General features: G+C 42.0%; 1 protein-coding gene across 6 annotated transcripts in view; it reads right to left on the reverse strand.

Moving 5' to 3' along the window:
- Positions 1-9116: 9116 nt before the first annotated feature.
- ODF2L (outer dense fiber of sperm tails 2 like) overlaps positions 9117-12666 on the reverse strand; it is a 34219-nt gene continuing 30669 nt past the window's right edge. For all 6 annotated transcript variants that reach the window (XM_079981341.1, XM_079981337.1, XM_079981340.1 and 3 more), the window contains 2 exons: positions 12218-12343; positions 9117-9703 (listed from right to left, as the gene is read on the reverse strand). In XM_079981341.1, the coding sequence (XP_079837467.1) occupies positions 9575-9703; positions 12218-12343 (255 nt within the window). In that variant the 3' untranslated portion in view covers positions 9117-9574. The remainder of the gene's footprint in view (positions 9704-12217; positions 12344-12666) is intronic.

The raw sequence follows: 12666 nt of genomic DNA on the forward strand, positions 1-12666 counted from the left end.
AAAAATTAGATGGTATGGATGAGCCATGAAGGATTCCAGAGATTTCCTTAAAAACTAAGTGTGCACTAAATGCAGTTCCACATGAGTTTCTAGGTCCATCCCCCCTGAGCTATTAAAATCACACATACACATCCTTTTTTTAAAAAATGAAATTTGCTTTTGTCCTTCACCTTGAGAAGGTAGAATTATATTATTCTTACCAGAAGGTTCCTGAAGGCCTTCTAGATCAATAGTGGTACCTCAGGTTACATATGCTTCAGGTTACAGACTCCGCTAACCCAGAAATAGTACCTTGGGTTAAGAACTTTGCTTCAGGATGAGAACAGAAATCGTGCTCCGGCGGCGCAGCAGCAGCGGGAGGCTCCATTAGCTAAAGTGATGCTTCAGGTTAAGAACAGTTTCAGGTTAAGAACGGACCTCCAGAATGAATTAAGTACTTAACCTGAGGTACCACTGTACATGGAACCAGTTGCTTGTACTCAACATGTTGCACTAAAGGTACGTCCAACAGCTTCTCATGGGATTTCAGTGTTCAGATTTAGTATAACTGAACTCCGCAATTCGAAGTCCATGTAGAACCCATATCGTCCTTGATGTTCTATATGGCAGACTTGGAATCAAAGGTTCAGCAGTGGTTGTTGGCTATCTCCAGTTTGGGGTCCAGAAAATGAAACCTGATGCAGTTTCATTTCTGAAGCTAAAATATATTTGGGCCTAGTTAGCACCTGGATGGGAAGCCCTCCTTGTTCCTTCCATACGTTACAGCCAACCTCTACCAGGGAAAAGCATGATGCATACATATAAACATACATACACAGAGATAAAAAAGGTAAAGGTAAATGACCCCTGGACGGTTAAGTCCAGTCAAAGGCTTTCAGGCTGAGGGAGCCGGTGTTTGTCCACGTTTAGGGTCATGTGGCCAGCATGACTAAACAGCTTCTGGTGCAACAGGACACCGTGACAAGTGCCAGAGTGCACATAAACACCGTTTACCTTCCTGACACAGCGGTATCTATTTATCTACTTGTACTGGTGGGCTTTCGAACTGCTAGGTTGGCAGGAGCTGGGACAGAGCAATGGGAGCTCACCCTGTTGGGAGGATTCGAACAGCCAATCTTCTGATCGGTAAGCCCAAGAGGCTCAGTGGTTTAGACTACAGCGTCATAGGGATCACAGGGATAATTAGAAGCTCATATGTGGATTTGCTTCTAGGCCATACAAGAGGCTCTGGTTTCTAGGACAAGAATGGGATGTTTTAAACTTAGATTAATGGGCTTTGATCTCCTAGCCCATAATAAATAAGTTTCAAGTGATGTCAAGTTAACGTCACTAAATTAATCTTGAGCTAGGAGAAAGGCATCAATCACAGTCAGATATTTTCCAAAAGTCAGTATGGATTATGAGGTGGAACTCAGTAGTGGGGCTATTATGTTATCTGTACTCAGTGACTTTCCAGCCTTGTGGTGAAAATTTTAGTTCTGTTAACCATATGTCTCTTCCCTACCTAGAAAGTATCCTCACAGCCCCAATCACTCAGGACATCAGTGAAGAAACACTCGCCCGATAACAGGAAGCAGCAGTAATCGTTTGGGAGTGAAAAGCCACACATAAAACAATACAGGGCACAAATAAGCTAAGAAACATGTCTTTGGGAGATGGCTAGGAGCTCTTGTTTTCAACTAAGATAACAGAGAATAGCTAGTCTCCTTTGCTATAGTTCAATCTCTTTTCTGCATCATTGTGCCCTGAAAACCTCATGAAGTTGTGGCTTCAACACAGGGTACATTTAGATGCAAAATTAAAACCAAGAGTTTTTTCCAACGGGAGGAATTGTTTTCTTCTGTTTCAAAAACAATGACATGTATATATCAATGAACTGCATGCTTTGTTTATCTTCTCTTCCCTTGTACTTCAAGAAGCTGTTTTCCTTTTTAAAAAGCACCCATTCATTCAAATATTTATTCTGCACCTTATTAAACACACAGACACACAGTTACAAAACTGCTCCAGGGACTTGTTAAGTCATTCCACAACTGAAGGGCAACTACTGAGAAGGCCTTCATATTATAGCCCCCTATCGTATCTCTCTCAGAGTTCAGGTAAGTATGGTCTCTGGCATGATCTGAAGGTACATGAAGTTACTACCTTGGTGAAGCGTAGCAGGTCTGGGGCTGGATGCACACACCCCTTGGGATCCATGGTAGAAGGAAGGATATAAATGCAAGAAAACAAACGAACAAATAAAATATGGAGCAAAGGAAACCTTCGGATATCAAGGACCCAAACTGTGAAAGACTTTAAAGGTCAAAACCAGGCCTTTTTTCAGTTCTGGCACCTCTCAGGTGGGCACCATTGCCGTTACAAGAGAACAAGGGAGGGGTTCGTGGTGAGTTCTGGCACCTCTTTTTCTAGAAAAACTGCAGTGAATAGGACTGGAACTTTGAATTACTCCTGGAAGCAGACCAAGAAGCTGCAGGGGTGATAAAGTATTATTACAATGTGTTCATATTGCCTTGCCCAAGTTTCTAATCTAGAAACCACATATTGTACCAACTGAAGTTTCTGGATCATATACACACACAGTCCCGTATACGATGCATTGCAGTAATATGTAACAGAATTGCTCATAGACAGGTCCTCTTTAAATCTGACTGAATATCCAGAGCTTTATTCCAGACAATGTTCGGAATCTTTAGCGGATTATTCAAGGAAAACCTGGCAGCCTTGAGCTAATCGTCTACGCAAGATGATCTCAATGCAAGGAACTCAAGTATGGATTAGTATGCCTTGTAAGAAATTCCTTGAGGCAGCACATTTACAGAGAGAAGCCATTAAGTTTCTATTATCTGGCTGGAGTCACTCTTACAATAAGATTTATAGCAGCTTCATGCCACGGATAGGAAATAGAGATAAAAGTTCCATATCAACCCTGAAACACTAGTAATAGTCTATTTGGCTGGCAGGATTAAAGAGGACGGGGCCCCCAGTTGCCGTAAGAGACTTGGGCTTCTGCTTTAAATTCCGTTTTCCCAGACACTGAACAAATCAAAAGCATATGATCATATGAGCATTCTTCAGCTTCAAACTCCCTTCTTCCCAAGCAGAGGGTGAAGCAATGTGATAATGAGCTGACTTCTCTTCTTCCAATCAAAATATTTCAATCACTGTCTTTCCCTTTTTTGGGGGGGGGGGGGTTGCTAGACTATAGAGACAGAACTCCATAATTTTATAGAAAATCCGAAACTTGCCTTTGGAAACTCTATTACTATGCATTTAAGCAAACCCTTTTGTAGAAGGGTATTTGCAACCAACTGGTGGACAACGGACTGTCATTGCTTTGCAGAATGTTAGCAACCCCATAATCCCAATCTTCGTACAGTCATACCTCAGGTTACAGATGCTTCATGTTGCGTTTTTTTTTGGGTTACGGACCTGCCGAAACCCAGAAGTACCGGAACGGGTTACTTCCCGCAGTCGCACATGTGCAGAAGCGCTAAATTGCACATGTACCGAATCACAACCCGTGTGTGCGCAGACACAGCGCTGCAGGTTGCGAACACTGTGGGTTGCGAATGTGCCTCCCGCACGGATTACGTTTGCAACCCGAGCGTCCACTGTATATTATTTTGAAAGACGTTCTAGCCGTCACGGTGGCAGATGAACACATTGAAATATATTCTTTCAGCTACAAATTTAGTGGAGGGGCCACAGAATACACTCCATGTCTCCTATGAAAATAGGGACATCCTATTCAACAACATTATCATTATTATTTATACCCCTCCCATCTGACTGCATTGCCCCAGTCACTCTGGGCAGCTTCCAACATACATAAAAACATAATGAAACTGTGCAGGGCTGCCTTCAGATGTCTTCTAAGGGTTGTACAGTTATCTCCTTGGCTCGAGGGTCACATAATTCCATACCCTCCAGCATTTCTCCAGTGGAAATAGGGACGTCCTAAGAAAAAGCAGGACATTCTGGGATCAAATCAGAAACTGGGAGAGAATCTGTAAATCTGGGACTGACCCTGGAAAATAGGAACACTTAAAGGGTTTGCATAGTTGGATGGCAGAACATGTTACATATACAAAAGGTCCCTGAAATCATCAGTTAGAACAAGATGTGCAAAATACTGGCCCAGCTTATACCATTAGCCATGTTGGCTGGCGCTGATGAGAGGAGAAGTCCAGCAACAACTGGAGAGATCACAGGTCCCTCATCCCTGCTCTAGAAGTATGAAACATAATTTACTCAGTAGAGTCCAAAATCTCTCCCCATGGACACATTTTCCTTATCTCGTTTGCTCTTCCAGTGTTTCATAAGCACCTCTCTCACACTCTTCTTGAGAAGTTATGTTTGTTCAACTTACCATGTACTCTTGAGGCCCGCATAGAAATGGTTTAAAAATATTTCAGATCAAGAGGGCAGGCCCATTTTGTTGAAGTCAATGCTATGGCTGCCGTACAAAATTAACAATGGAAACAATGTGTACGTCCTCTACCATGAGAAGATGGGTCGTATTAGAAGAGGGATATCAACAATGCGCATTCCACTGAAGTCAGCAACAAAATTCCCACTCCTTAGGGAACCCCTCTTCACTGGATGCAAGAGAACCAGAAAATAAGTCACCCCATTTTCTCTTCCAATGTGAAATAGCTTTCTCACAGACCCTCTGTAGGGCCAACAGAGCCTCAAGGAAAACTAAGTTTCGTGGATACATGCATTAGTACAGTCAAACCTTGGTTCTCAAACGGCTCCGTTTTGGAATGTTTTTGCTCCCAAACACTGAAAACCCAGAAATAAATGCTCTGGTTTTTGAACGTTTTTTGGAAGCCAAACATCCTATGCGGCTTCTGCTGAGTGCAGGAAATTCTTGCAACCAATCAGAAGCAGTGCCTTGGTTGTTGAACATTTTGGAAGCCGAACGGGCTTCTGGAACACATTACATTCAACAACCAAGGTTTGACTGTATTTCATATACGCAAACTAAACAAAATATCTACAGGAACAGGATGGGAATCACCACCTGTTTTCCATCAAGTGTTACAACTTAAAATTATTTTAATTTGGAATAAATGTAATCGTTAATAAGCAATTTTCATTGAACATCACTAACAGAACCCAACACTAGGCCAAATGCTAATTTCCATCTATTCAGGCCAGTCTTTCCCCCCAGAGATTATGCCCTCTTAAAGCAGTTAGTTTAAGAGCCTTCTGAATGTTTAAGAAGTACTTTAGTGTGTTAAAAGAGCTACAGGATCCATGAACAAAATACAGTGAGTCCTGTGGGTCTAACATGAAGGATCCATTTGATCTCAGAGAGAGAAAATGGCTGTACTTTTTTGGTTGGAAAAAAAAGGCAATGGAAATCATTTAAGCGCTAAGATAATAGCGTCTCAATTTTGTTTTCCTTCTATGTCGCTCACAACTGTATCAAGATTGCCATCCGCTGCTGTAAAAACTATGAATGTTTCCTAACTGATTTCTGTTGCTGTGGGCGTCAACAAAAAGGTAAAAGAAAGGGTTCTTTACCTTTACCTAGCAGTCAATAATTGCATCTTTCATGAAAGATACAGGTAGGGATGCCCATTTGAATTCTGTAAGGTGACAGTAAAAAGGCCAACTAAAAGGTACTTTTCAAAGCACAGAACATGCCAGCCATTGTTAATACAAAATAATGAAAAGAAACTCTGCGTTGCTTTGTTCACGCAGTAGGTGTTTCATTTCATTATGATAACAGATCAGGCAGAGGATATAAAGTAAATTCCATGTCTTGACTTAGCATTAAAATCTTTTTAGCCAAAATCGACTTTAGCCATTTGGAAGCGATAAAAGAACACAACACAGAGCTGAATAACCTAGCTTAAAAAAAAAGAAAGTCTCAGATTAGGTGACAGAAGCAACGTCCTCCCGCAGTAAAATACCCTTCTTATTTGATCAAAATTAACCAGAAGTTCCTTATCTTTTCCTAGTTAAATCCCCAAGTCGTAAAGGACAGTTTGAACACATAGGTCTCCCATTTCCGGAAGACGTTCAGCCTTGGACCTTAAATATTTAGAAACTCTCACATAAATTGTGAGGCAGGTCGCCTCCTTGATGACTGAATACCCAGGTGATTGAATAGCCTCCCTCGCGGCACTTCCTTTGTGGTCTTTTTGGCACCACGTAAAGATCATTTTCTTTGTCCTTGTATAATCAAACCAGTGCTTTAAACAAACCCCAGGGCCTTGCTGCTTTTATTGCACTTGTTTCATTCTCCCCTGGGCCAGAAGGAAAAGTTCCCCCTGCATTTTAATTGTTTCTGATCATTGCATTCTGTGTTCTTATAACTGTATTTTGTTTCCTTTTGTTCTGCAAAAGAGAACAGGTGAAACGAGTCTTGCTGACCCGCTGTTACTTTGGGACTCATTTGAGACGTTTTCCTGTCCGCTCCTGGGGAACGCAATCTGGAAGGAGGGTAAAATGGCAGAGATTTATTAACTTTCGTTGAGCCTTGTGGTAAGACTTAGGAAATCCTTGCGGCTACTGTATCTGAAGCTTGCATATTTACACCACACCATTGTTATGCGGGTGGTGCTGTAGGGATGCGGGTGGTGCTGTGGGTTAAACCACAGAGCCTAGGACTTGCCAATCAGAAGGTCGGCAGTTCGAATCCCCACAACGGGGTGAGCTCCCGTTGCTCGGTCCCTGCTCCTGCCAACCTAGCAGTTCGAAAGCACGCCAGTGCAAGTAGATAAATAGGTACCGCTCCAGCAGGAAGGTAAACGGTGTTTCCGTGCGCTGCTCTGGTTCACCAGAAGCGACTTAGTCATGCTGGCCACATGACCTGGAAACCGTACGCCGGCTCCCTCGGCCAATAAAGCGAGATGAGCGCCGCAACCCCAGAGTCAGCCACGACTGGACTTAATGGTCAGGGGTCCCTTTACCTTTACTGTTCTGCCTGGCTTATTTCAGTTTGGGTTGTTGCGCCTTTTCTGCAAAACAAAACTTTTAAGGACCAAAAATGGAGGGAATAGCTGAAACCCTATTGGTCCGTTGTGTCACCTGACATCCGCTGAATTATTACACTGCCGTACCCTTTCCTGACCACTGCAGGTGGAAGTGCAGCAGAGAGCAGTGCAACAGCTCCCTCTGCTGGTTAGCTGTATAGGGGGAGTTTTCCTTCCGATACAAACAGCAATTTGAAACGAGCAATTTTTGATTTTTGACAGAAGAGGGAAGGATCGAGCTCCCCTTCCTTGCCTGCTAAAATCATAATTATCAGCTCCCTCCCCAGCAACTGTTTGCATTTAAAAAGAAAAACTTGCAAAATAAACACAAATACACATTTAACAACCTATCTAGCTTGGCCTCAATTTTCTAGCAATTTACAAGGGCCCCTGTTGTTCTGTTATTTATTCATTTCTAGCATGCAGTTCTTGGAGCAGCTTAGGTAAGAGCAATAAAAACAATTAGCAAAATCAGCTTGTAACATTTGTTTCATTCTTTGACGTTTATAGGGCTGCAAACCTAAAACCTTGGGACCATTTTCAGTGTTAACAGCTGCATCTTTCACTGCATCAACACAGAATCTTATGTGATGCCACTGAAGATGGCAGAGGTACAATATGAGCCACTGACCAAAATGACAAGTGAAGAAATGTCTCAACTGGCCAAGCGAATTTCTCATGTAAATGTGATGAGTCAGTCCTGGTCAAGGCATCGACCGGAAAGATGCTCACACAAGACAAGGGGGTCAATAATCGTCATAGCGTCTGGCTTTCCTTTAAAGAAGTTATGTGACTACTCTGCGGTCTTGTGAAGAGCAACGTGGGAGGATAAAAAGTAATGTCGGATTTCTGTATGAAACTGTATCAGCAGAAATACAATGACCTACAAAGTAGGCCTGGTGACTGCAAGTGGCCGCCGAGAACATATAACACCGGTCCTGTAAGACCTACATTGGCTCCCAGTACGTTTCTGAGCACAATTCAAAGTGTTGGTGCTGACCTTTAAAGCCCTAAACAGCCTCGGCCCAGTATACCTGAAGGAGCGTCTCCACCCCCATCGTTCAGCCGGACACTGAGGTCCAGCGCCGAGGGCCTTCTGGCGGTTCCCTCATTGCGAGAAGCAAAGCTACAGGGAACCAGGCAGAGGGCCTTCTCAGCAGTGGCACCCTCCCTGTGAAACTCATTCCATCAGACGTCAAGGAAATAAACAACTGTCTGACTTTTAGAAGACATCTGAAAGCAGCACTATTTAGGGAAGTTTTTAAATGTTTGATGTTTTATTCTTTTTTTGGGTTCTGTTGGAAGCCACCCAGAGTGGCTGGGAAAACCCAGCCGGATAGGCGGGGTATGTAATAATAATAATAATAATAATAGTATGTCCGACAGCTGGGTGAGAGGAGTTACCGTAAGTGATATTTGCATCTGTATTAAGCCCAATGGAAATCTTGATGTGAAGTGTCCATAAATGATCTGGAGTCAGGGGTGAACAGCGAAATGGCCACTATTTGCAGGTACCACTAAAGCTCAACTATGAATAGTGTTTCATGTGCTTTCTCTACTTGGCAATCCAGTTGTGTTGAACTAACTTGGTGTGTGTCTTCAAAGTGTTAGGGTGCATGAATCCCAACCTTCCTCTGAGGTGAGCGGAGGACTGGGTGAGTGGCAAAGAGGAGGCGAAGGCAGATATGGAGCAGGGGCGCTGAGCCACAAAGGTCATATACAGTGATCAGCATCAGGGTGCAAGGCTGTTTTGGTTTAGGGAAGGAATGATGTGAGAAGCATCCCTGCATCAGAGTAGATGCACTGCATGAGAGCCAGTGTGGTGCAGTGGTTAAGAGCGGTAGTCTCATAATCTGGGGAACCGGGTTCGTGTCTCCGCTCCTCCACATGCAGCTGCTGGGTGACCTTGGGCTAGTCATACTTCTCTGAAGTCTCTCAGCCCCACTCACCTCACAGAGTGTTTGTTGTGGGGGAGGAAGGGAAAGGAGAATGTTAGCCGTTTTGAGACTCCTTAAAGGGAGTGAAAGGCGGGATATCAAATCCAAACTCCTCCTCTTCTTCTTCTTAGAAGGAAGGAAGGAAGGAGAGAGAGAATAACAGCAGGTATGAAAAATAAAGCAAGGAAAATGTTCAAATTTTTATTATAAATTAAATGTAAAACCAAAGTCTGTGTTGACTTTTCATAGTCAATAAACCAAGAAAACTTAGTGAAACCAATATAATTATCAGGAGTTGAGTCCTTTAAAAACCATTTCAGTAAAAAATAAGAAGTAATGAACAAGTATACTCTAGATTCACATTTCTACTAGCTGCCTGTTTTCTTAGTTGTAACTGATTTGCAAAGGGTTTTATTTTAATTTTTTTGCAAAAAAACAAAACAATCCAAAGGATTTTTTGAAACTGTGGCTTCGTTTACTAAGCCATGATTTACTATGGATTGTTTGAACGCCTGTTGCTGGTTTACCCATCGTGGCTTTGTTTTGCAAAAACTATGGTCTGGTGCTGTGCCCAAGTCTTGCTTTACCATGGTTTGCTTGCCGCCCCCCCCCCCCCCCCGGAGATACTTGCTGAAACGAGAAACTTCAACCGAACATGGTTAAGTAGGATGTTTTCAGAAACTTCACATAATTCTGGATACTTTGGTTCTGGTTTTCTGATCTTTGAAGGCTGTGTTCCAACTCCTTCAAGGACATTTGACGATGTTTCTCTCTCTGAGGGGGGGAAAAAAACAAAGAAACTGTAGCAATAAGCTCAAGTGAGGCCTACAACAAAATGGTGGAACACTCATCCTGCCTACTATCCCAGAGAATCAGCATCCTCTCTGCTAGGAGTCTCCAATTCTTTCTCCTTCCCATCTGGTTTCTGCCTCCCTGTGCTCCTCCCCATAGTTAGCATTCCATGCTCAGTTCTCATTGGACTGTTTTTGGACTTCTTCCTCCCTTAAATGTATTTTCACTACAAACGTCAGGGCTTCGCTGGGGCTTCTGAAATCTCTGCCTTGTGCTTGAATGGCGCCATCTTAATTACTTAAGCATTGGCACTCACACCTGAGTATCAGAAAGAGAAGGAATGATGGACACCTATTAAGATGGATTATTTTTATGATTATTATTTATCAGTTCAAATCCGATACTTGAAAAAATGCACCTGGTGTCCCAAAAATCTTAACATATTTTCTCCCAAGCAAGAGACCCAACCTATTTTCACCGGGGAGCCCAAATAACCTTGATCTCTAACCAACTTTCCACTTGAAAACATGGCTATAAAGCCCCATCAAAAGCTAATCCTAAAGGTTCGACCTAACTTTTCACGAAAAGGCAACAGTGGCATCATCATCCACTACAATCCCAGAAGTCATGTTTTTCTTTTAAACAAAAAACAAAAAAAAAGACTGCACCTGTAACCAATTTAAATTATGTTTTTGGTACCATAGGTACTTGTTAAAACAAAATGATTGATAGTACTTTTATTGGATCCATTCATAATTCACCCGCCCCATAAAATCTACACGGGATTCTTAGGATTTGCTTTTATGTTTACTAGAACATAATCTTTAAAAATACATGTGGTTAGAATAAATGTCAAAACTGTCCCAGAATTTGTAAGGGCTGCACATTATTTTTATGTGTAGTAATCACTTCTGGTTAAAAGCGATCAAACAAATTACTTTCTTGGGACTTGGGTTTCTTATTTTATATTATTGTGATACCCTCTAACAATCATACACGTTTAAGCAGTTCTGGGCCTTGTTAGTAACTATTTACAATTCAACCCTACTTCCAGCAAATTACTTCAACAATCTGTTCTGTATTTCCCTTTTCATAACGTATTCCCAATATAAATATATATATATGTACACGTTGTGTGTCTGCATGGATGTGAGATGAATTAAGAATATGTTCTGTGTTAACTCAACGGCACTCTACTTATGCATGAATATTATTGCTTTCATATTTATTCTGAACTGTCAGCCTAAGTAAAATTTGAAGTGGAAAATGCTTAAAACGTAATATACCAGTATTGAAATGTGGAAAGAAAGGGAGTTCTGCTAGAGAAAGAAGTATCCTGCAGTCTACGATTCCTATCTACCATGTGTCCCAGTGGGATGCTTGGAAGCAGTTAACAAAACTAAAATTAAAGGTCGCAGATGGGGGAAGCTACTGATCCCTTCGATAGCTGGGGGGGAAAGAAATTATATATACTCCAAACACACACCACACCCACACACGTGTCCTTAGTGGTAGAGAACAGGCTTTGCATGCAGAAGACAATACTGAGGTACATGGACTAACAATTTGACTTGGTACAAAGGCAGCTTCCTATGTTCGTAAAGGCTAACAGATGTTACTGCAGCATAAGATTCTGTTTGCTTCGTGAAGCTGATGCCACAAAGCAAATCTGATGGTTTTTAGGGTACCAAAGGCCCTGTGTCTGTGATTGTGGTTAACAGGCTCATATGGCTTCCCTGATGGAATCTCCCAAACCATCGGCTAGATGCACGGCAGTAGAAAAAAGACAAGCTAAATGTACAAATATTGTTAAGCAGTTTTCTTTCCGCTGCTCTCTTAAATGAGCTGTCCCAAGCAGATAATTCCTCATGGGTTTGCGCATACTCATACATACAGAGAATTTCTCTAGCAACAGATTTGCAAGCAGCGCCTTCTGCTACTGCCGAAAAAAACGGGCAAAAACAAAACCTATTGAGGGTGCAGAGCCACAGTCGTATTTGCAGCCCTGTAGAGCATACCAACTAGGGTAGAAGGTGCAGGGGCAACCTGGAGCTGGTGCGTCATGTGACAGCAGTGCATCATGTGACAGAGTTGGGCCAGCTTGGAACCTGGGCTGTTTTAGCTCCACCCTGGCACGGCCCGTATGGCAAGTGGAAGAGGAACTGCCACCACCAGCAGAGGCACACATCTAATTCAATCCTTCCACCAAGCATGAAGGGAAATAGACCATTTCTTTACCAGATATATGATGCCGTATTTTAGGATACAGTTGCCCCTTCAAATTGGTATACAATTTTTCACAAAATGCAGTAACAATAAAATGTAATAAAAGAACCATACGTCACATTATACCCACTTAAAACTGAACAACAGCAGGCAAATGTACAATAATCTTAAAATAACAAAACTAACATTAAAGCAAAAAGAGAGAGAGCTAGACTAGATGACCTGGCTCCACACAGAACAAAATTGTTGAGGGAATGGGAGTCTACTCACAGCATCCAGTCTTCTAGACAAGTGCCTCTGCTCTTCTTTTTTCCGTCTTAATTGATTCTCTAGGTCCAATATTTTCATCTGAAAGGCTTGCTCCTTAGATGCGATTTTTTCCACCTCCTCTTTTAACTGTGACAACAAAGAGTCAAACCTATATACTGTCCATTGAAATGTAATAATCAAAACCCTTACCTTTCAAGTTGCAATACCAAATGTTAACAGCAGTGAGGTTTTCATTTAAGATGAAATGTGTTTCATGAGAAAATGATAAAAGGAAGACTGATAGGGAAAGATCACGTTTACCAATCAACAGAGTACTGATAAGAATCGCAGGATAATGGTCTTATTTTTTAATCAAGAGGAACACTACTAGTTTAAGTATTACATGAACATTAACAAATTATCTCACCTTTATTGAATACCACATTTGTGCGACTGGCTTTATGCTTTTC

Source organism: Podarcis cretensis (genome assembly GCF_951804945.1).
Source record: "Podarcis cretensis genome assembly, chromosome: 6".
Taxonomy (NCBI): domain Eukaryota; kingdom Metazoa; phylum Chordata; class Lepidosauria; order Squamata; family Lacertidae; genus Podarcis; species Podarcis cretensis.